At 46.5% G+C, this 20,939-nt stretch overlaps 1 protein-coding gene across 1 annotated transcript in view; it reads left to right on the top strand.

Annotated features, from left to right (window-relative positions):
* Positions 1-20,939, top strand: part of LOC115541713 (striated muscle preferentially expressed protein kinase) — a 149,851-nt gene that overhangs the window by 29,012 nt on the left and 99,900 nt on the right. The window contains exons 3-4 of the mRNA XM_030353559.1: positions 15,500-15,598; positions 20,233-20,632. Of these exons, the coding sequence (XP_030209419.1) occupies positions 15,500-15,598; positions 20,233-20,632 (499 nt within the window). The remainder of the gene's footprint in view (positions 1-15,499; positions 15,599-20,232; positions 20,633-20,939) is intronic.

The raw sequence follows: 20,939 nt of genomic DNA, 5'->3' as shown, positions 1-20,939 counted from the left end.
CCATTGCCTTCTTAATCCTATACGCTAAAACCCTTGTTAATATCTTATAGTCACTAATAATAAACTAATTGGCCTATAATTCCCTAACTCCAACTTACTCCCCTTATTTTTAAATAATATTGTGATTACCCCAGTAGCCATGGATTCTGAAACCAGTTGTACCTCCTCCATGCTTTGGTATACCATTAGCAGTATGGGTGCAAACACATCAGCAAACTCTTTGTAGAATTCACTGCTAAGGCCATCTGAACCTAGCCTGGCTCCGCCCGCCTAAGTACTTCCGCTCAATTTGAATTTCCCTTCAGTACTAGGTCTGGACCTGCTGTATGTAATTTGGTTTTCTGGCGCCGCCACAGCGGCGCCCAATCAGCGAACAGAGGGCGTGTCTGAGAACAATGATGATAAAGTCGTGCGCCAGTTTGAGTTGTTGTTGTAGGTCGGTAGTTGATTTACAATGTGCAATTTTTCCCTGATAAATTAAGTTTGACGAACAAAACCTGCAGCTGTCGTTGACGGACATTTTCGTGCAGACGCGCAAGGTGTTTGGTTTGTGTACAACCTGCGCGTGATTCCCGGCGCATCGTTAGCGATTGGTTATGTTAGCGAAACGTTAGCGATTGGTTATGGCAGATCCAGAGTGGCACTGGGCAGATCCAATCATTTTAAACTTCAACAGACACCCGTCAGAATCGTCGTAAGTAACACGTCATCACCAAGCGTCCGCTGCATGGACCATAATAAAGTCTGCCGCCAGTCAGAGTTCTAACAACAATGGACAACAACACAGAGAACACATTTCACACTTTGCTGAGTCTGTTGCTTATTTGGATATATGTTTACCGTTTAATGGGAAAGAAGGCTCGTCGCCTTTATTATGTCCGTGGTCGTCGCATGGACTATACGTCATCCAGCTCAGGTTGCGTAGCCGTGCGTGTGCACGTGTCGGCTCATTAGCATCTGTACCGTAGCGGCCCGTACCGTAGCGGCCCGTACCGTAGCAGCACACCTCTCCCAAGTGGCCAAATTGGCCTGGCCTGGCCAGACTGGCCACACTCACACTGGCAGATTTGAGCACGGTTAGGTGTGAAAACGGCCACGGACACGGCCAGATGGCCTAGTGTGAGTGCACCCTAAGAGTGGTAAAAGTATATTTCACCTCTTGTATTTGGCTCACAATGATTTCCTTAACTAGAACCAGGTCTATTCTACTCTGTCTAAGGGTCCCCATAACCACCTGCCTCCGCAAAAAACACTTTTCGTTCTGCATTTTCCTCCCTCCATATGTCCACCATTTTGTGTTCTGCCATCATGCTTTTCAAAAAGTTTCTTGACCCATCATACCTGTATTTTACATTATTTGAATAATCTAGTCTTGATAATTTTACATTATAGTCACCAACCATCATACAACCTCCCGTGCACAGAACCTCCAAGTCCTCAAAAAAACCTTTTCTCAGTTCCTCCACGTTTGGTGCATATATATTGATTAATTTGTATGTGTTTTTATTGTGGACAAATTCTATCGCTATAACGCGTCTATTCCCTCCACAAAAGGTTTGCTTGACACCACTAACAGACCTCTCTCTGACAAGGATAGCCACTCCACATGCCTTCGCACTCCCATTGTCTATAAATATGGGCCCTTTCCAAAGTTTTCCAAGGGTTTTCACAAGTTCATTATCCCAATGCGTTTCTTGAAGGCACAATATGTCAGATTTACAGAGTTCAATCGTTCTTTCTATTTTGATCATGTTCCTTAGGCCGTTTGCATTTAAGGATGTTATTATGACCATACCTTCCTCTCTTTTGGCTCCCTTTTGTCCCTCTTTTTGATCATTCTCTTCCTGCTGGCTTTCAACGTATTGTAATCCATCGACTCTCCTTCCTCCGATGTTCTCGTCTCCATCACCTCCATGCTTGAATCGTCCGGCTCCTTAGGTGAAGCAGTCGCAGCAGCAGCCCCGCCGCCCTGGTCGGCCGCCTCTTCGTTCATTCACCCGGGCTGAGGGAGTTTTGGGCGCTGTGCTAGCGCCTTCCTCCATACTTTGCCCTGATGCTCCTCCCGTCATGCGACCCGTCTCACCGGACACTCCATCCGCACTGCTGCCGATGGTGGATGGGATAATTTCACCCCCGCTGGCAGCTCCGGTGTCCTCGTCTTGCTGTCGCTGATCCTCCCCGGACCGGGAAACGCGCTCGCTGCCGCCGGCTGGCTCCGCGTCCACCGTCCTCTCCTCTCCGCGTCTCCCCCCCTGCAAGTCACAATCCCTAGCATAGTGTCCCTGGCACTTGCATTTTTAAAAGGTGAAGTATGGGCATTCTCTTAAAATATGTCCTGGCTGGATGCACAGCCTGCAGACCTTCACCTGCCTGCCTCATGAATTACGCGGAAGTACTCCCCTCCGTCTAGTGTCTCGAACTTTGTTGAGTAGGGCAGTGACTGTACAAGTTCAGTGAATTGTACTTTACAGAACCTTGTCCCGTCCACCACGTCTGTCCCAGGCCATTTCTTTCTTTTGATGGGCGAAATCGCCCTCACGCCCCACGTTGAGAGTTTCTGCCTAATTTCAGCGTCAGTTATATAAGATGGCAAGTTTAGAAATGAAACAACTATTTCATTGCTGCGTACTTCTTTGGCAGTCACCCGATTTTTTTTGATTTTGAAACCATTTAATAACCTTGTCTTGCCCTTTCCCTCCTGCATGGTTATCTCGTAAATGTTCTTACTTTTGAACCTGCATGCCAGAACAATCCCGCACTTTTCCTTGATTCCCCGCAACAGTTCCATCATGGTTATGTAATCTTCACGACCAGCTCTACAATCAATGTCAGCTCCTTTTTATAGCCACAATCACTCTCACTTTCTCCCGCATTAATTAGTCTCTCTTTATCTCTCCTACTATTCGCCATGCTTTCTTTCTCAATAGGCCTATTAACGGAATTGATCGTCTGTGTTATTCCTTTCTCGCTCGCTTCAATATGTCCAGAATCATTCTCCCGTTCTACATGTGTCAAACTGTTCTTAACTTCCATGTTTTCATTTACAAGTTTTTCCATCCAATCACTAAAAGCATAATCAATCTCAGGTTCTGCATGAATCAAAGTGGCCTTACCTTCTATTTTGTCATTTATCAAATTATCCATCCAATCAAAAAAAGTATGAAACAATCCCCCAAACAGCCAGGCTGCAGGGGAAATTAATCACACATAACACGATCACAAATACACCTTATGACTCACAAGCACACGCGGTCCCAACAAACACTCGACTGCTCTCTGCTCACTTCCTGTTTGCACACCTGAACGGGATCGGACGAGATCGGGCGTGCTCAGGGTGGTATGGCCGCCTAGAATAGGATTTGAATAAATAAGCTTTTGCATTGGATTCCAGTATCCAATCCCTCATGAATAAAGTGAGATGGGGGATACAAGCGTCCACCCAGGACTGTAGCAGTGCATCATAAAAAAAAACAAGAATAAAATCCGAAAGCTTACAGCTTACGTCAGTGACAGAAGATGAGCATCAGGGATTCACTCACCATGGCGGAGTCCTCGCCTGTCAGATCCTGGCAGCGTTCTGTCGCCAGCATCGTAGATACACCAGAGAAGTTACACACGTATTTTATCAACATCACATCACCAGGCCTACCACAGTCGACTGCTGTGCAGTCAGTCGAGCAGCAGTGGTGGGGTCGGACTGTATATGGACTTAGCGTCTGTCAGGTAAATGGAAACTTCAACTTTATTAGCCCTTTAACACAATGACAGTCTCAAAGGGCTGCATTACACAACACCCTCTACGTAACAGCATGCTAAAGGGAAAGGAACAACTCTCCAATCCCAGAGAGAAGAAACCTGGAGAAAGAGCAGGGAAGAGGAATCCCTGCTTCCAGGGGCCGCTAGGATTGCAAAGGGTGCCAGGAAGGACGTACATCATGGTACCATGACGAGCAAAACAGCTAATCATATGAACAAGATATCCCTGTATTTCTGGCGGCAGGATCAGGATACACAACACCTTCTCTCCAGCCTGTGTTGATTTGTTGACTTTTGAAAAATAAAAAGCGGACCGCTGATTGGACGATGGTCACGGCGGTTGTCGTGCCAATGGGTGTATTGATCCCCCGGCCAGAGTTTTGTCTTGGACCTAGAGCAGCAGTATATCGACCGCCACTATGGCCGCCAGAGGCAAGCTCACTGGCTGATGACGGGGGAGGGGGCAGAAGGGGCCATTAAACGCTCGGTGTTGGCACTCGGAGAAACGACTAAACTGCAGTGTCTGCGTTACTAATTACCATGGTGGTCTCAAGATGAACGTACAATAGAGCCAGTGGAAGAGATACACTGGAACACATAATAGGCTCAATAGGCCCATGCATTGGGCTATATACTAAACTTTCGGGTTGTTCTGAAGTCAGGGCTTTCTCGAAGAAACGTTATCCCATATTAAATCGCATGTTTAAATTTACATTTAGGGCATTTAGCAAACGCTTTTATCCAAAGCGATTTTCAATAAGTACATTTGTCAGAAAATGGTGAAATAACAATATATCGCTGTCTGTACAGTAAGGATGGTCATAGAACCAAGTGCAAAGCACTAACAATCGCTAGGTTAACCCATTCCCCGTACACAACAAAGATAGCTAGGATAAGACACTACACAACTAAGTACTATAACGGTTATCCATGTGGCTGCTCTCACGTGATTATCAGATTAAGATATTCCCATGAAATGAGCATAATTTTCTTAAAACATGGAAACATATCATAGTGTACAGCCATATACAAACAAGGACCCCCCCGTCCCTCTGAAGCTCCTCTGTGCTTGGCGATGATGGATTATAAACGAGGGTCAAAAGGAAGAGTGGGTGACTTCCGGCTTTGTGAACTGTGTAGTGACACAAACTTTTGGGCACTCTTGGGCATTTTACATATTTCGTATATTTATTTTGATTCTTCCTACGCAGAATTACTTGTGTTTCGACTGTCGAAATGCCTCCAAAACACTTTCACAACCGAAGCTAGCTCTGAACTCTGAATCCCCCCCCCGCGCGTGCTCGCCACATTGTAGATATCTCGGCCCTCAACTGCGAGATTCTCTCCTCATTGCGCAAAGATATTACGGAGGTTTTTTGAATATGGAGTTACAAGCTACTGTGGAGGAAGATCTGGAGAGCATTAACTCCAAACTACAGGGTCTAAATCAGAAGGAAGCATGGTTTGGGAGGTGGGGGGCCGGTGGGATGATACTGTCAGCACAGGGCCTCCTCTATACCCCCCTGCCCCCCCCTGCAACCTGCAGGGTGTCACCAGGGGGAAGGATACCATTCATGACAAAAGGCGGGTGCCAATGAACAGCCATTCAGTTTTGATTCCACTCGAGATTGAAAATCAATTCTGTCGATGCGTCTCTGTGGTAGCGGAACGGGAGAGGGGAACAGATCGGTCACGCCGACCGTATGTCAGCGCGGTTGCCGGGGCCGTGGCAGCGATGCGTCTCTCCGCTATTGATTCTGTGTTTGCACGGCAACAGAAACAGCACGTCTCATTTAGATGCCGGAGTAAAACAAAGACGATGGCTGCTTTCAGTCAGAGCGGGTGGTGAAGCCAGGGAGGAAATGAGAAAGGATGAGCAAAGGGTTCGATCTCTCAGACCTTGTATTTAACACTAATAAATGATAATCGATTATGTGTGCATTTGTGGTTACATGGGTTAAGTGATCATGTGTGTGTGCGTGCGTGCTGGTGCACTTACGTGTGTGTGTGTTTGTGTGTGTGTGTGTGTGTGTGTGTGTGTGTGTGTTTGTGTGTGTGTGTGTGTGTGTGTGTGTGTGTGTGTGTGTGTGTGTCTGTGTGAATCTGTGTGTGTGTGTGTGTGTGTCGGTCAACGTGTGTGTGTGTGTGTGTCTAGCGTATGTGTGCATGTTTGTTTGTGTGTGTGTGTCGCTGCACACATGTTTGTGTGTGTTGTGGTGTGTGTGAGTGGATGTGTGTACTTATTGCTAAGCACAGAGGTGTCCCATGACGCAATTAGCTTGAGTCTGACTGTGAGTGTTTTTTTGCACACACACACACACACACACACACACACACACACACACACACACACACACACACACACACACACACACACGTGTCTGATGGATGGAATGAATGTGCCTGTGGAGAGGGTGTGATGGGGGAAAGTGTTGGATGTGGAAAGCAGTATTGAGCACTTTCTTCCTACCGCACTGGATGCCTACATTTACATTCAGGGCATTTAGCAGACGCTTTTATCCAAAGCGACTGACAATAAGTACATTTGTCATAAGAAAGTGAAACAACAATATATCACTGTTGGTACAGTAAGGATGTGTGCAAAACACTAACAACCGCTAGGTTAACCCATTCCCCGTAACAAAGTCAGCTAGAATAAGATGCCTCACAACTAAGTACTATAACTTAGTACAACATACAATAAGTTAGTACATTAAGTGCCAGGGCGTACGACATACAATAAGGATGAGGGGGGGAAGGGGGGGCTATGCAGAGTCTAGTTGAACTCTGAAAAGGTGGAGTCTGGGGCTGGGCTAGACGTAGAGCTACATCATTGCTAGATGTAGAGCTAGACAAGAGCTAGATGTAGAACTAGACCAGGGCTAGATGTAGAGCTAGGTCAGGGCTAGATGTAGAGCTAAATCAGGGCTAGATGGTTGAGCTAAAAATCATCAGTGTCTTTATTTGTTTTGGACATCTTTGATCCTGACATTAAAATTGCGATATTATAGAGAGGTTATTATGAAAAAGCAGAATCACATGTACAATATATCTAAATATATCTTAGGCAAAGAAATATACTGTATATATATTATAGGTTTTCACTGCAGAAATAAAGGAAAGGTGCTACAAGTAGGTTTATAGCACTGCAATCAAAACAACAAAATCCTTTGGGGATTTTTCAGCATTTGTTCAAAACCTCCACCTGAATTTTAGATTCATACTTGCTTGACCCTGGCGCGTCTCTATCGCTGTTTACACTCAAACACCTTGTTCCCGCTCCACTCTGTTTGGGTTCATAACTCACGTTGCTATTGGGTGGGTTCCTAGCAGGCCCAGGCAAAGGGGAGGGGCTACAACAGTCTCACCCTAACCCCAAGGAGGTCAAAGCGACACGCTGCAGTTGTCCTGACAGCCCTGGACTACGCGGATGACATCAGCGTGCTCTCCAACAACGTGGAGCAAGCACAGGAACTCCTGAACAGAGTGGAGCTGGAGTGCGCCATGGTTGGCCTTAGGCCAAATGTCAAGAAAACAAAGGTCTTCACCTACAACATCTCGCCGGAGCATCAACCGCTGACAACAACTGGTGGCACTGCGCTGAAGGAAGTCGAGGACTTCAAGTATCTGGGCTCATGGGTCAACTCAACCGAGCAGGACCTAAAGGTGAGGAAGGCACTCGCATGGAGGGCCCTGAACGGTATGAGCTGTTTATGGAACTCCAACCTCCCCCGTCAAATCAAACTCAGCCTCTTCTATGCAACGGTAGAGTCTGTTCTCCTCTACGGCAGCAAATGCTGGCCCCTGAAGCCAACCTTGCAGAAGTCTTTAGACGGGTGCTACACCAGAATGCTGCGTGCAGTACTTAACATCAGCAAGAGTACACATGTTACCAACAGGATCCTGTATGAAGGAATACCAAGGGTGAGTGAGAAAGTAGCTGCCAGGAGAATGAGACTGGCGGGACACTGCCAAAGACACCAAGAGCTGCCAGCCAGCAAATTGGTACTATGGGAACCAAACCATGGGCATCGGTCTCGAGGATGTCCTAGACTCACATACGTGGATGTACTCAAGAAGGATGCAGGAGCGCAAAGTACCAATGAACTGGCCAGATGTATGGAGAATCGGGATGACTGGAAGCAACGATGGAGGGCTCGTCTGAGGACGACCTAGAGAGAGGCCACTCCCCCTTTGCCCTCATTGGCTAAAGAGCTCCTCTGAACTAAAGAAAATTATATAGTCCCTTAAAACACATGTTTAATTAATTATTGTTGTCGTTTTTCTACTGCCAATGCATTCTTTCATATAAATGTCATTAAAACATTTAAGTAAAATACCATTCATTTGATTTGTAATCTTGCTCGCTAACTTGCGGTCGTCCTCTCTCCTCTTGAACCTCTCTCACAGCGTGGCCCTGCTCCATAGCGGGGAGAGGGATCATGAGGTAGGGAGTCATAGCCCTGGGCTAGCCTGCCGCTGTAGTGGTGTCTGTGTTCTGGTCACCTCCGGGACGCTGGGAGCCATGCATAATAGATGGCTGGTTGGGAATCTGCTGAGGTCTGTACTCACCGGACCATTTTGTGTATCTGGATTAAAGGGGTACCGACACGCTCAGCTTTTTTCTAATATGAAAGATTACTTCATAATTTATTTGCGGGAAACAGAGTTGTTTGCAGACTACAATAATTTTTACGATCCTTTGTATGAAGCAGTACTCTCGTGTATTGGAAAACGCCTGAGTGGGTCCAAGCCCTTTAATATCCACTTAAAGGGCAAATAAAGACATGCTGGGGCTCTATGTTGAGCATGAAGCCATCCATTGTTGAACTGCAATTTGACTCCATAGGGCTGGTACATCAGTATGCACCATGGGATGTTTTGTTGGTGATACTCATTTCGTGATGACTCAAGTTTTTTTTAATTGTGAATATATTTATTGTTTCACTTTTTAATTTTTTTTTCAAATCCAAGTGACTATTTAAATCCTAAATAGGCTTAACTCTACCTTTACCTTGGCTCATCAAAGCTTTTTTTCCGCCATGTCTTGCTTGAGAAACGCTGTGTCAGATGTGGTGGGGGAGATGGTGGTGGTAGAAGAGGGGATGGTGGAGCTGGAGATGGTGGTGATGGGGGAGATGGTGGTGGTGGAGGAGGAGTAGATGTTGGAGGAGGAGTAGGTGGTGGTGGTAGAGGAGGGGGTGGGATATAGTCGGGCTATCAGTTAGGGCTGGGCGATTTGGCCTAAAAATAAAATCAATTAAATTTTTATTGATTTATTTTCTATATATAATATATATATATTTTTTAAGTTTTGGATTTTATTTGAAGAATGGCAATGATTAACAAAAGCTAAATAAACGACACAGATCTCTGACTCTGCTGCGTGGCTCAGTTTAAGATGTTGGAGTAAATGTGTTGTGCTTCTGCTTTTGGTTTCCAAAGACTTTTGACAAAATATACACACTCACTTTGATATTTAACTTATCCCAAAAAATATAGATTTTTCTTTTTTAAAAATCGTCCCAAAAAATATATTTGAATTTCGATAAAAAATGTATTAATCGCCCAGCTCTACTATTAGTGGGTTTCTGTATTGGATGGGTTATAGGTGTGCTGCATGTTGAGTTGTTGTGGGTTGTGTGCATTTGGATCAGAGATATGTGTTAGGATAGGATCTCTAGGTCATATGTGTTGGGTTTTGTGTTTTTGTGTTGTGTGTTTGGTAATAGATATGCACAGCAAGAGAGTCTTTATTGTGGAGTCAGGTTTGTTGGGATTACTTTGGGTTAACTACTGTTATCGATGTTTGTAGCTTCAGGATGTGAAATGAGAACCTTTCAAAATGAGCCATCAGCTCTCTCACTCTCTCACTCTCTCACTCGCTACTCTCTACCCTCCTTTGTCTAGACATATTTCAACCTTCCCCCAGTGTGAACATATTTTCCCTCTTTATCCTCTTAATTATTTCATCTCTTTCTTTCTGACACTCACTATCTTCTTCTCCACCTCCCTCTCTCACTCCCTCTCTCCCCCCTCTCCATTTGTCTAACAGGCTCTATTTTATCCTGATCCCTGTCTGATCTCTCTCTCTCTCTCTCTCTCTCTCTCTCTCTCTCTCTCTCTCTCTCTCTCTCTCTCTCTCTCTCTCTCTCTCTTTCGCCCCCTCCCTCCCTTGATGCCTCTGATATTCAAGTTCATTCCATCTTTTTTCCCTCTTTCCTCCTCCTCCTCCTCCTCTTCCTCCTCCCCCTCTCTCATCCTCTCCCCTTCTTCTCCTCCTCCTCCTCCTCCTCCTCCTCCTCCTCCTCCTCCTCATTGCCCTCTCTGTCTTCAACCGTTTGCTCTTGGCTGAGGCGCAAGTGGGAGGTGAGGTGGAGAAAGTGGGTGGGTAAGGTGGTGGTGGGGTGTGTGTGTGTGTGTGCGTGTGTGTGTGTGTGTGTGTGTGTGTGTGGGGGGGGGGATAACAGGGTGGAGGAGGAGGAGGTAGGAATAATGGATAGGGTTAAGGTGAAGGAGGAGGAGGTGGAGGCGGTGGTGTGTGCGAGCGGGGGTGGAGTAACTGAAAATTGCCTCAGAGAGCCGCTGCGATCATCTGCGTATGCACAAACAATACACACACACACACAGGCAGACAGGCAGGCAGACAGACAGACAGGCAGGCGGGCAGGCAGGCAGGCAGACACACACGCACACACACAAGCACACAGCCATATGTGCCTCCTCTATTCTCTCCCCTCATCGCCCTCTCCAGCTCTCTTCTTCTCTCCTCCCATCCTCCCCTTCCCTCCTCTCCTCCTCCCCTCTCTTCCTTTCTCCCCTCAAACGTCCCCCTCTCCTCTCTAGGTTGCTCCTGTGCATCTCTCTTTACTTACTGCTCGCTCGCTTTGTTGCTTGATCTCCTCCTCGCTCCGGCTCCCTTTGGTCGCTCTCCATCTCTCTCTCTCTCTCCCTCCTTCTCTCTCCCTCTCTCTCTTTCTCTTTCTCTTTCTCTCTCTCTCTCTCTCTCTCTCTCTCTCTCTCTCTCTCTCTCTCTCTCTCTCTCTCTCTTCATCCCTGCTGCTGACAGAGAAGAGAAGGGGGGGAGAGAGAGAGAGAGAGAGAGAGACTGAGAGAGAAAGAGCTTGAAAGAGAGCGAGAGAGCGAGAGAGAGAGAGAGAGAGGGCGAAGACGCCCACACAAAAGCCGAATCTCATTTGGACTCAGATTTTTTCCGGACGCCACACCTCGTGACGGTTCCCGGGGATGTTTTAGTGTAAAGCGTGCACATATTTATATATATATATGAATATAAATAAATACATATATTCTATATATATAAATCCCTATATGTCTAGATCTAAACGTGTGTATGTACTGACGTGAATCCCTGCTGACTGTGTGAGAGAGAAAGTGGTGTTGCGAGAGATGAAGAAGATCTGGTCTAAGAAGCGGTTTCAGGTAAGTTCGCCCTCTCTTCTCTCTGGGAGATACAGAATACCGGGAAGCAGGAACCAAAGCGTCTGCTGTTCTCTCTCAGCGTGGTGGCTTTGCCTCTACGCTTTGAGGTTTTCTAATGCAGAACTAAAGCGTAATTCCACTCTGGCATTGAGCAGACAGGATGATAGTTGAGGCACGCCGGTAGAGAGCCCAGCTCCGGTGGTCATCAGGACCGCCGACCGGGAGGGGAACAGGGGATTGCCTTGCTTTGATATGTTCGTTTTGTTTTGTTCTTCGAAATAACGAGACAAAGTGTGTGGTAGTATTGTGGAGTATACTTCAGGGGGTCCTCTGGAGAGGAGAGGCGAGGAGAAGAAGAGAGGGTAGATACATTGTGAGCCACTACTGTTTTGGGTCGCAATATCAATCTAGAGAAAGGAATGTTTTCAGGAGGGGAACTAAATATTTAAGGGTTGGCCGGTGTAGAAAGCTGTATTTAAAGCAGCCAGGTTGGAAAATCTCTGAAAAACTCGAAAAAGGCGTTGTCAATGACCAACTCTTATCCTATAAAGGGGTTTAATTGTAACTGTAACAATGGAAAGGTCAGCAGAATCCCTGGAAAATTGTGGAAGACCTGTTTTAGAAATCACATACTCCTGAAGGTGTGTGTGTGTGTGTGTGTGTGTGTGTGTGTGTGTGTGTGTGTGTGTGTGTGTGTGTGTGTGTGTGTGTGTGTGTGTGTGTGTGTGTGTGTGTGCGTGCCGTCAGCCCACTGGAGACAGTCGTTATGTGAAGAGGTAGGGTTTTGAGGAGAACTGTGTCAGTAGGCTATAGCGGCTAGGGGAGACAGGATGTGGAGAAGGGTGCAACTTACATAAACCTCCTCCAATATCTCTTTATTTACTCCGTATCAAACTGACACCTCTTAATATGCCTTTTTTCTGCCCTTGTGATTGGATGGAAGCAATTATTGTTTCATTTTTTTTGTATTTTGTGGTGTGTTTGGTATTATCCCTCTGCCTCTCCGAGGAAGGGATTAATTTTATTGAGAAGGCTTCTGAAATGGTTGGTGTTTGGCTCCCAGTTTGTGTCTGGGAATAGCTGATATGATTGCCCCGGGCGGTGGAGAGGGGACTACAATGGGAAAAGCAAGAATGGAAGCTTCTGGAGAATTCAGTTACACAGCGCGGATAACCCTCCACCTCCTATAGCGGTCGATACTTTATCAAACTGTTAGGCTCAACAGAGGAGGGGAATTATGGGATGGCAATATTGGATGCCGAGTAATTCCACTGAAATCACTCTTTCATCTTTGACTTTTCCCCCCTACTTTAACGTCTTTCCAAATTTACTTTGAAGTCATAGTACCCATAATGCACTTCTCTCGGATCAATGTATTCCAGGTTGTGACATGTCATACTGGTGTTGTGGCCCAGTTGGGCCACAGCTCCCACTTGTGTGGACTGAGGTTGGCTGCTTCATAGCGCTGTGTTTCTTATTGAAATACACAACTGTTTGTCCTATGTAGCCTGTATGGACAACAACATTACCTTGAGCTCAAATGTCTGGACAAACCCATGCAAGTGTGTTGTTTTGCACAGAAGGCATTGAGATGTGGCTTTTAGGACGAGACCAGCACCCAACAGAACAATAAATCCCCTCATTGGTCGTCCCGTGGTAGAAACTGACGACTCGCGGCTTGATATGGGCGTAGTCCTGTTTCGACTCCGCTGTCCTCTTCTAATAACCTGTGGTGTTGTGCGTTTGTTTCAGAGGACGGGACACTCCACGCGGACTTTTGGAAGATTTACCCATGGTGTGTTGTCAGGACGACCCTCTCTGCCTTGGCTCTACTCAACTCTATTCTACGCTGTTCAGTCCTCTTCTACTCTTTTCTACCCTGCTCTGTGCTATCCTGGTCTTTACTGTTGTATTCCCTTCTATTGTATGCTATTCTCTTCTATTCTATCATTGTAAGAACTATTATTTTGGACTACATGCTTTATATTACATTATTTACTGTTCTATTTGATGCTGTTCTCTTCTATTCTACTGTACTCTGTTCTATTTAATGCTGCTCTATTGTATTCTACTCCACTTGTCTATGTCTTGTTCTATTCTAATCAATCATACGTTACTCAAGTCTATTCCGGTTCATTTCCAGTCCGAAGGCCATTCCAGTACAACGTGCCAGTGTAACGGCACCAGTAATAAGTCATGTTAATGGTTTTTAAAGGCCCACATTGAGGGCACTCCACAGCTCGTAGAAAACACTTTCCACGTTTTGACATCTCACTACACTAAAGGTGTTCTTATCGTCCACGCAACCTTAAGCAAACCGGTTTAAGGGTGCGTGGCGATAATCACAGCCCCCACAAACTGAAAGGTGATTTGGCGCACTGCAACTACCGTCACGGCACCACACACTATGTTGTACCACACGGTTTGTTGCATGTTTTGGGTTCACGCCGACCCAACCGCGCTGTGACTCCAGACCGGGTTCTACCAAGTACTCGGTAGAACGGGAGTCGTAGCGCCATGTTTCCCGTCCGGTACACTAATTCATCTCTGGCCTCTGGGGTGTTTTACCTTATATCTGACATTGCAAATCTGGAGACTTACATAACTGTAAATCATATTTCCCCTCAGCTACTGCGCCCTAATTTCCTATATGCAGTACATCACAGCGGGACACTCTGAGCTATAACTTGGGGTAATTACATTGCAGTAGATTTCTGCTGGCCTGGTGTGCAAGCTGTTTAGCTCCAGTGGATGTGGTTACGTCTGCGTGCACACACAGACGCAAACAGATCCACACCGATAAACAAAACACAAAAGAAGACACCGATAAACACGCAGGTAAACACACAAACCCTGATATATGTTCACAAATACAGACAGGAACACTATTAAACACAGAGGAAAACGAACACAGATATGCATACACAGATGAGCACACACACACACACACACACACACACACACACACACACACACACACACACACACACACACACACACACACACTCACAAACTCATACACTCATACACTCACACCCGGCAACATCACACTCAAGACGAATGCTTTTGCTTGTGTTGCCCCAACCCCTGCCTTAACGTAACCCCACCCCAGCCCCACCCCCCTGACACACACAAAACAAATCCTGCTCCGTCTATATCTCTTCCTATCCTGTCGTTGAGCGTAAACTCCCCCAACCACCCCCATCACCCCCATCAGCCCCTGTGACAGCGCCATCTAACCGCTAAACGTTATCCGCCAGGCCTGCCCCCCCTCCCCCCGCTGAGGAGGGACTCTTCTTAGACTCTAATGGGTACCGAGAGGCGGCCCGCTGGTCGTGTGGGTGAGAGGGATGCTGGTTGCCATAGTAACGCTGCTCTCCCGTCTGCCCTCTCTTGCTGTCACTATGGAAGCGAAGTCTTCCGCTCCTGCCGAAAGCAAAGCTATGGTAAAAAAAGAAAAAAACGCTGGATGATAACCGCCTGTCGCCTGTCCGTCTGTCCCCCTCCACCCCTCCATCCCTCCCCCTCCATCACCACCAACACTGGCACTGCCGTCACCCCCGCCAACCCCGCCAACCCCTCCACCTCCTTCCACCCTGTTGCCATGTGTGTCATGTGACGTTGTGGTGGTCCTCATTGTCCTTATACAAGCCCAACCAGAGCACCCCCCTGCTATCGTTTGCCCCCACCCTCTTCCGTTTGAATTCTACATTCGTCATCTCCTTTGCATTTATTTATCAATGTTACGTACATTTTTTTATTGCACTAGTTTGAACGTTGTTCTTTTTGCTGCATGTTCTTGTTTTGTTTGAAGAACATGCCAAAACGTGAGTCCCAGAGGACATACAATATGTCTTTCTTTAAAGCTCAGTGAGGGAGGGTGCCAGATCTACGATCGCATGTTTGTAACTTTGGGATGAGAAAATCCTTTTTTTTCTACTCGTATCCAAAGTTATCCCAACCTCTCAAGAACAGGATACCCGAGGGGAGCTGACAGAACGGTCTCTATTTATATTCTCCACACCCTGCGGACCCGGTGTCACGGTTAGAGTATCAATTCATTCCGCTCCTGTACAATGGAACCGAGGGGCTCCTTGACCTTTCTCAAGGAGCTTCTTGACAAAAAACAAACAAAGGAACCATGGCGACAAACAAGACGAGACCAAATTTACACTGTTGTTTTGTATTTTTCATTTTTTGGGTTGTTTTTTTCCTCCCACCTCCACCTCTTCCTCACGTCGTCGACTGTGTGACTGTTTCTTCCCGGCCACTGACTGTGTTTGTTTGTTTGTCCTCTCCTCAGACTCTGAGACCACAGAAGACGAGGCCACTGAGCCTCTGGGCCCCATGGAAACCAAGGCTGGGCTGGGGAGGCCTCAAGGCACCCATCGAGGACCCCCAGGTAAGACCCTCGAACACACACACTGGGTCTGTTGGGTTTTGTTTGCCTATCTTCCACATCTTAACAAACACGGTTAGCTTGCTAACCGTGATGTTCATCCACAGTACCATGCGCAGAGACAATGGCCCTCATTTATCAAACGAACGTAGAAATTAGCGCAAATCTGAACGCATGATTCATCTTACGATAGGACCAACGTGAGATTCACGAAACTTTCGTATCACACCAATCCCAGCGTACAAAGGATCTTGGTGTTGATAAATACGGCGGCGGAGATCGATCGTAATTAACGTAACACGCCCATATAAAAGCACGTCTTCAGAAGTCTCGCCCCTAATTTTTACGACATGGAGAAACGTCCAACGGTAAAAAAAAGAGAGGAATTTTTCCGAGACCGAAATGGAGACGCTCGTGTCACTGGTGGATGCGAACCGTCTGGTTTTGTTTGGTAGCCTAAAAGCTGGCATTAAAGGCAAGCAAAAGAATGCTATATGGAAGGAATAAATGTTGCAGTGAATAGTGTTTCCAATGTTCATCGGGCTACGGAAGAGGTTTGTTAATTAAATTAATTAGGCTAAATAATAAATTAAATTTAAAATTTCTGTTATCCAGCTTAAAACATTTCACATATATGTTGTATATTTGTTTGCATTGCGTTAAAGTTATTTTATTCCGAATAAGGTGAAGAAAAAATGGTCCGACATGAAGCTCAGCACCAAAAAACGTGTTGCGGCTGTGAAGCGGGCCAAGCAAGAAACGGGAGGAGGCCGGGTGGACCCTAGCCTTGAACTGACGGCATTTGAGGAGCGAGTGGCTGGTCTCATCAGGTCTCCCTCCATTTCGGGCATAAGTGGCGGAGGAGAAACAGATGCACTCCAGACCAGTCATGGAAGTGGTAAAAAGGCCTTTGCAATTATTTAAAAAATATATATCTACAGCTTCCGTGTTACAAAGTAATTGCACAAATAATCTCATGATTGGCCTATACATCGCTCCACTGTTGCCCTTGTGCGCGTGTGAGCGCTGTTGAAGTTGCGCTCCTGATCCGTGTTCGGATGAGCCAGAGGAGTTATTAGGTAGGTCGTTCAGGGCATAGCCTTTGTAACCTAGATGAATCACAACGAACTTTTAGTGCGATGTCTTAGACGTTTTTCAAGAGAAATAAAAGTGCGACTGCAGCGTAACTCACCGAGGAGATGACTCTGACCATGTAGTGCGCCCTGATGTAGACGATGCACAACGTTGCTATTTTGGAAAATAAAAGAATCGTGCGTGCCCCCAGGCCATCGGGCTACCATGTTCAGGATTGACATTCTGGCATCGCAAATAATCTGAACATTAACTGAATGGTAGCTTTTGCGGTTGATGTACGCGTAATCATTAATAGATGGTGGCTTCATACACACATGGGTATACCAATCAACCGCACCAATCACATTTGGAAACCTAGCAATAGCATAAAAATCCCGTTTGATTCCAGTTTGCTGATCGTTATTATATGGGAATTTAATATAACGTTCGGAGAGGGACATTATAGCTGCCAAAACTGCTGGCATGGTTCGGCTAATACTTGGCTGGGAAATACCAGACCTGTCCCCGATCTCCCGCTGAAAGGTCCCGGTGGCCAAAAACCCCAAGGTAGAACACACCTGCACTGGCACAGGTATTGCGTTTGATCGTCTAGTTTCTCGCCTTAACTGTGGCTCCAAAAGCATTGCATAGCTCCATCGGGAGATGCCTTGGGAGACGAAAACGACTCAAGAGCCATTCATCGCTCTCCATAAAAAAATCGGCGCGGTCTCGAAAAACTCTCTCTCGTCTTAGACGTGCGTTGAGGTCCTCTAACAGAGCCAGATCTGCCATCGCTGAGACTGGACCACCTATTTGGCAAAGCTCCTGTTTATATAGACAGCTGAATAAACATTTCACCTGTCACATTCTAATTATTTTCATAGCAATACTGTTTTTAATTAGGCCTGACTTGATTGTAATTGTTTGAACGGCTGGGCTAATTCCAATTTATTTAGTAATTAATACAGATGTGCAACATGCAGCTACTTGTGCTGCAGTATTCATCAGTGAAATACCCGTATGTTGCGCCAAAAAAACTTGCGTACACAAGCTCAGACCTGACGTGAGATTTCATCGCAGCCTGCGCTCACGTTCAAATTGATAAATGCCAAGCTCAACGTTTAAATGAGCGTACGTCCATTTTACGCGCGTTTTCTGTCGTACGCTCGTTTGATAAATGAGGGTCAATGTCCCTATTTCTAGTAAGCAGCTTGGAAGTACAATTTCTAATTTAAGGGTAAATAAAAAAAACACGGTATAATAATTTCAGCCGTCAATCAGTATTGAGACAGTACAGCAACAGTCTGTTAAAAAGTAGTAGTTAGAAAAGTGAAATGACACATTAGCGTGTATTTCAAACGGAGTGTGATTATTTTCAGTTGAGTATTTAAATGACATAATAAATGAGTCGGAGCGGTTGAGGGTTGTTAGGGAGTCCTGGTTGTAGAGGCCCACTTAGCGGTTCAGGTAGCGTTAGGGGCCAATCGGCCCAGGTGCTACTCACGTTTCCCACAGAACAACACAGTGCAGGCCTCAAGAACTGCAGAACAACAACACAGCACAGGCCTCAAGATCCGCAGAACCACAACACAGTGCAGGCCTCAAGAACCGCAAACCACAACACAGTGCAGGCCTCAAGAACTGCAGAACCACAACACACAGCGCAGGCCTCAAGAACCGCAGACCAACAACACAGCGCAGGCCTCAAGAACCTCATAACCACAACACAGTGCAGGCCTCAAGAACCGCAGAACCACAACACAGTGCAGGCCTCAAGAACTACAGAACCACAACACAGCGCAGGCCTTAAGAACCACAGAACCAAAACACAGCGCAGGCTTCATCCACTCATTATTCCACCCAATGATGTTGATTTGTACCAATGAGTCCGGGAAAATCTGCTTATGTTGCATATTAATTATAATACCTTAAAGCTAATGAGCTAAACCGTAGAGCCCATGTAGAGAAAGGAAGAGGATGCCGTTATTGGATGCTAAGAACATTACTGTTGTGCAAAGGTTTCTGTGAAGATTCACTCTTGCATTGCTGGGTGAATATCGCAGGATATGTCACTGGCCAGTTGGTTTTGCGTTTTGTCATGTCTAAATAAAGACACACAGAAATGGCCGGTTTTGTTATCGTGTTTCCCCCATGCTTGTTCAGAAACGCGTTTTGTCGATATCAGGTTTTCGTCTTGGTGGCTTCCTGAACCAAACGATAAGGAACCGAGGGCTGCTATTGTCATGACAACAAGGAAAGCAGATTCATATCAAGTCATCTTTCACTCTTTCTTATTATTTATTTATTTTTAAAATATTTTTTAAAGCTACTGAATCAAGGTGAATCATTTATTTATCTTAAGGACAAAAAAAAAAATATCAATCTGAAATCACAATTGAGCTTTTCTGCATTGTGCACTCGAGCCAAAATGAAAATGAAAGTTACTGCCAGAAGATGATTTCTTTAAAATCTGTGTCTTTTGGTGTGATTAAGGCTGTATATAAATGTTTCTCTCTCTCTCTCTCTCTCTCTGTCGCTCTCTGTCTCTGTATCTCTATCTTTCTCTCTCTCTCTCTCTCTCTCTCTCTCTCTCTCTCTCTCTCTCTCTCTCTCTCTCTCTCTCTCTCTCTCTCTCTCGTTCTCTCTCTATCCATTCTAACGTTTGTGTCGTTAAAAGGAAGATGCTGACTTCTCTTTCTTTTTTCTGCTTCCCAAGCCTCCTGTGTCTCTCTCATTCATCAATAAAACGTCTATCATCTCTTCAATTGCGATGGGATGGTGGAAGGTGGGGGAGGGAGAGGGGGGAAGGGGGGAAGGAGCGTTCTTCAAGATGCTGCAGCGTTTCTTAAACTATTGGTCGGGACCCAAAGTGGAGCGCTGACCTGTTCCCCGTCTCCCGGGAGCGATCGTGAGTCACGCGGGGACAGGCTGAAATGGTCTTTAGGGTCCTGAGAGGGAAACGGTTCACAGTCCATGCGTGAGATCGCACCGCTTTCCCTTCGAGTCGCCAGGCAGTGACTCTAATCGTCTCTCAGCCTTTCACCCGGCTGCAGTCGGTACACTTTGGAAGCTGGTCTTGTTTTGATATTTAAAGTTCACAGCAGACGTATACGAACGTAAGACTAAAATATATAAGTCTTATAGGAGTCTAGCCAGAATGTGTTAGGATAAGGACTTAATGCAGAAGGGATAGTAAAATTGAGAAATAGTGATGACCTGATGTCCTAATTCATGACCTCTGTTGACTCAGGTAAATGAGTATTTGGCAAACAGTAATTTGCTTTCTCTTTCCTTTCTCTGTCCGTATTCCTCCCTCTCCCTCCCCGTCATTCTCTCTGCCCTACTTTCTCCCTCTCCCGCTTATAACTCTCCCATCCCTTTTTCCTCCCCCCTCTCTCTTTATCTCCCTCTTTCTCACACTTATTTTTCCTCCCCTTCCTCTCTATATCTCCCTCTCTCTCCCCATCGTTCTCTCTCCCTCTCCTGCGCATTTCTCACCCACTCCACTTTTCTCCCCTCTCTCTCTACATCCCCCCCTCTCCCCCTCTTCCCCCCTCCTCCAGGTGAGGAAGAAGGGAGGACCACCACGGCGGTAGGCGGCAAGGACCACCACCACGCCTCGGACCACCACAGATCCGCCGCCCTCCCAGGGGGCTTTGACCCCATCGTGGAGCGGGAACTGAGGGCCTTGGGGTCCCGGCCCCCCGGCGGTACCACCTCCACCTGCGCCACCGCCGCCAACGACACCCACCAGGACCCCTCGCACCCCGCAAGGCAAGCTGCCCACGCCAGGGGGTGCCTGCCCCCCGTCCGGCACCTTGGGGTGGAGCCCCTGATGCGGGCGTCCCACGCTAACCTGGCGCTGCCCGCCGCCGCGCAGGGATCAGAGGAAAGTGTGTGTGTAGGGAGCGACTACTACGGCAGCATGTTCAGCCTGTACCGCGGGAGGACCTTTTCTATGCCGCTATAGCGCCCACCATGGCCGTTTTTAAGGTTTGACGGAGAAGGAAAATAACGAAAAAGAAAAGCGACCGGCCACTCCAAAAATTTGTAGAGACTCAACTCATTAAGGATTACGCCAAACGAATCCCGCATAGACTTTGCAGATTTTTTGCAGATTTTTTACAATTTTCTTTGTTGTATTTGGTACGATACGAGGCCTTTTCATGCCATCATAGCTACGCTCCATTGTTGGTCCACCTTCACACTTTCCTTTGATTCCATTTTGGTTTGGTTTGGTGTTTTTGGCGGTGTGGATACTTTCCCTCTG

This window comes from Gadus morhua, chromosome 4 (assembly GCF_902167405.1).
Source record: "Gadus morhua chromosome 4, gadMor3.0, whole genome shotgun sequence".
Lineage (NCBI taxonomy): Eukaryota > Metazoa > Chordata > Actinopteri > Gadiformes > Gadidae > Gadus > Gadus morhua.
The sequence above is the reverse complement of the archived record's forward strand: the minus strand, read 5'-3'. Positions and strand labels throughout refer to the sequence as shown.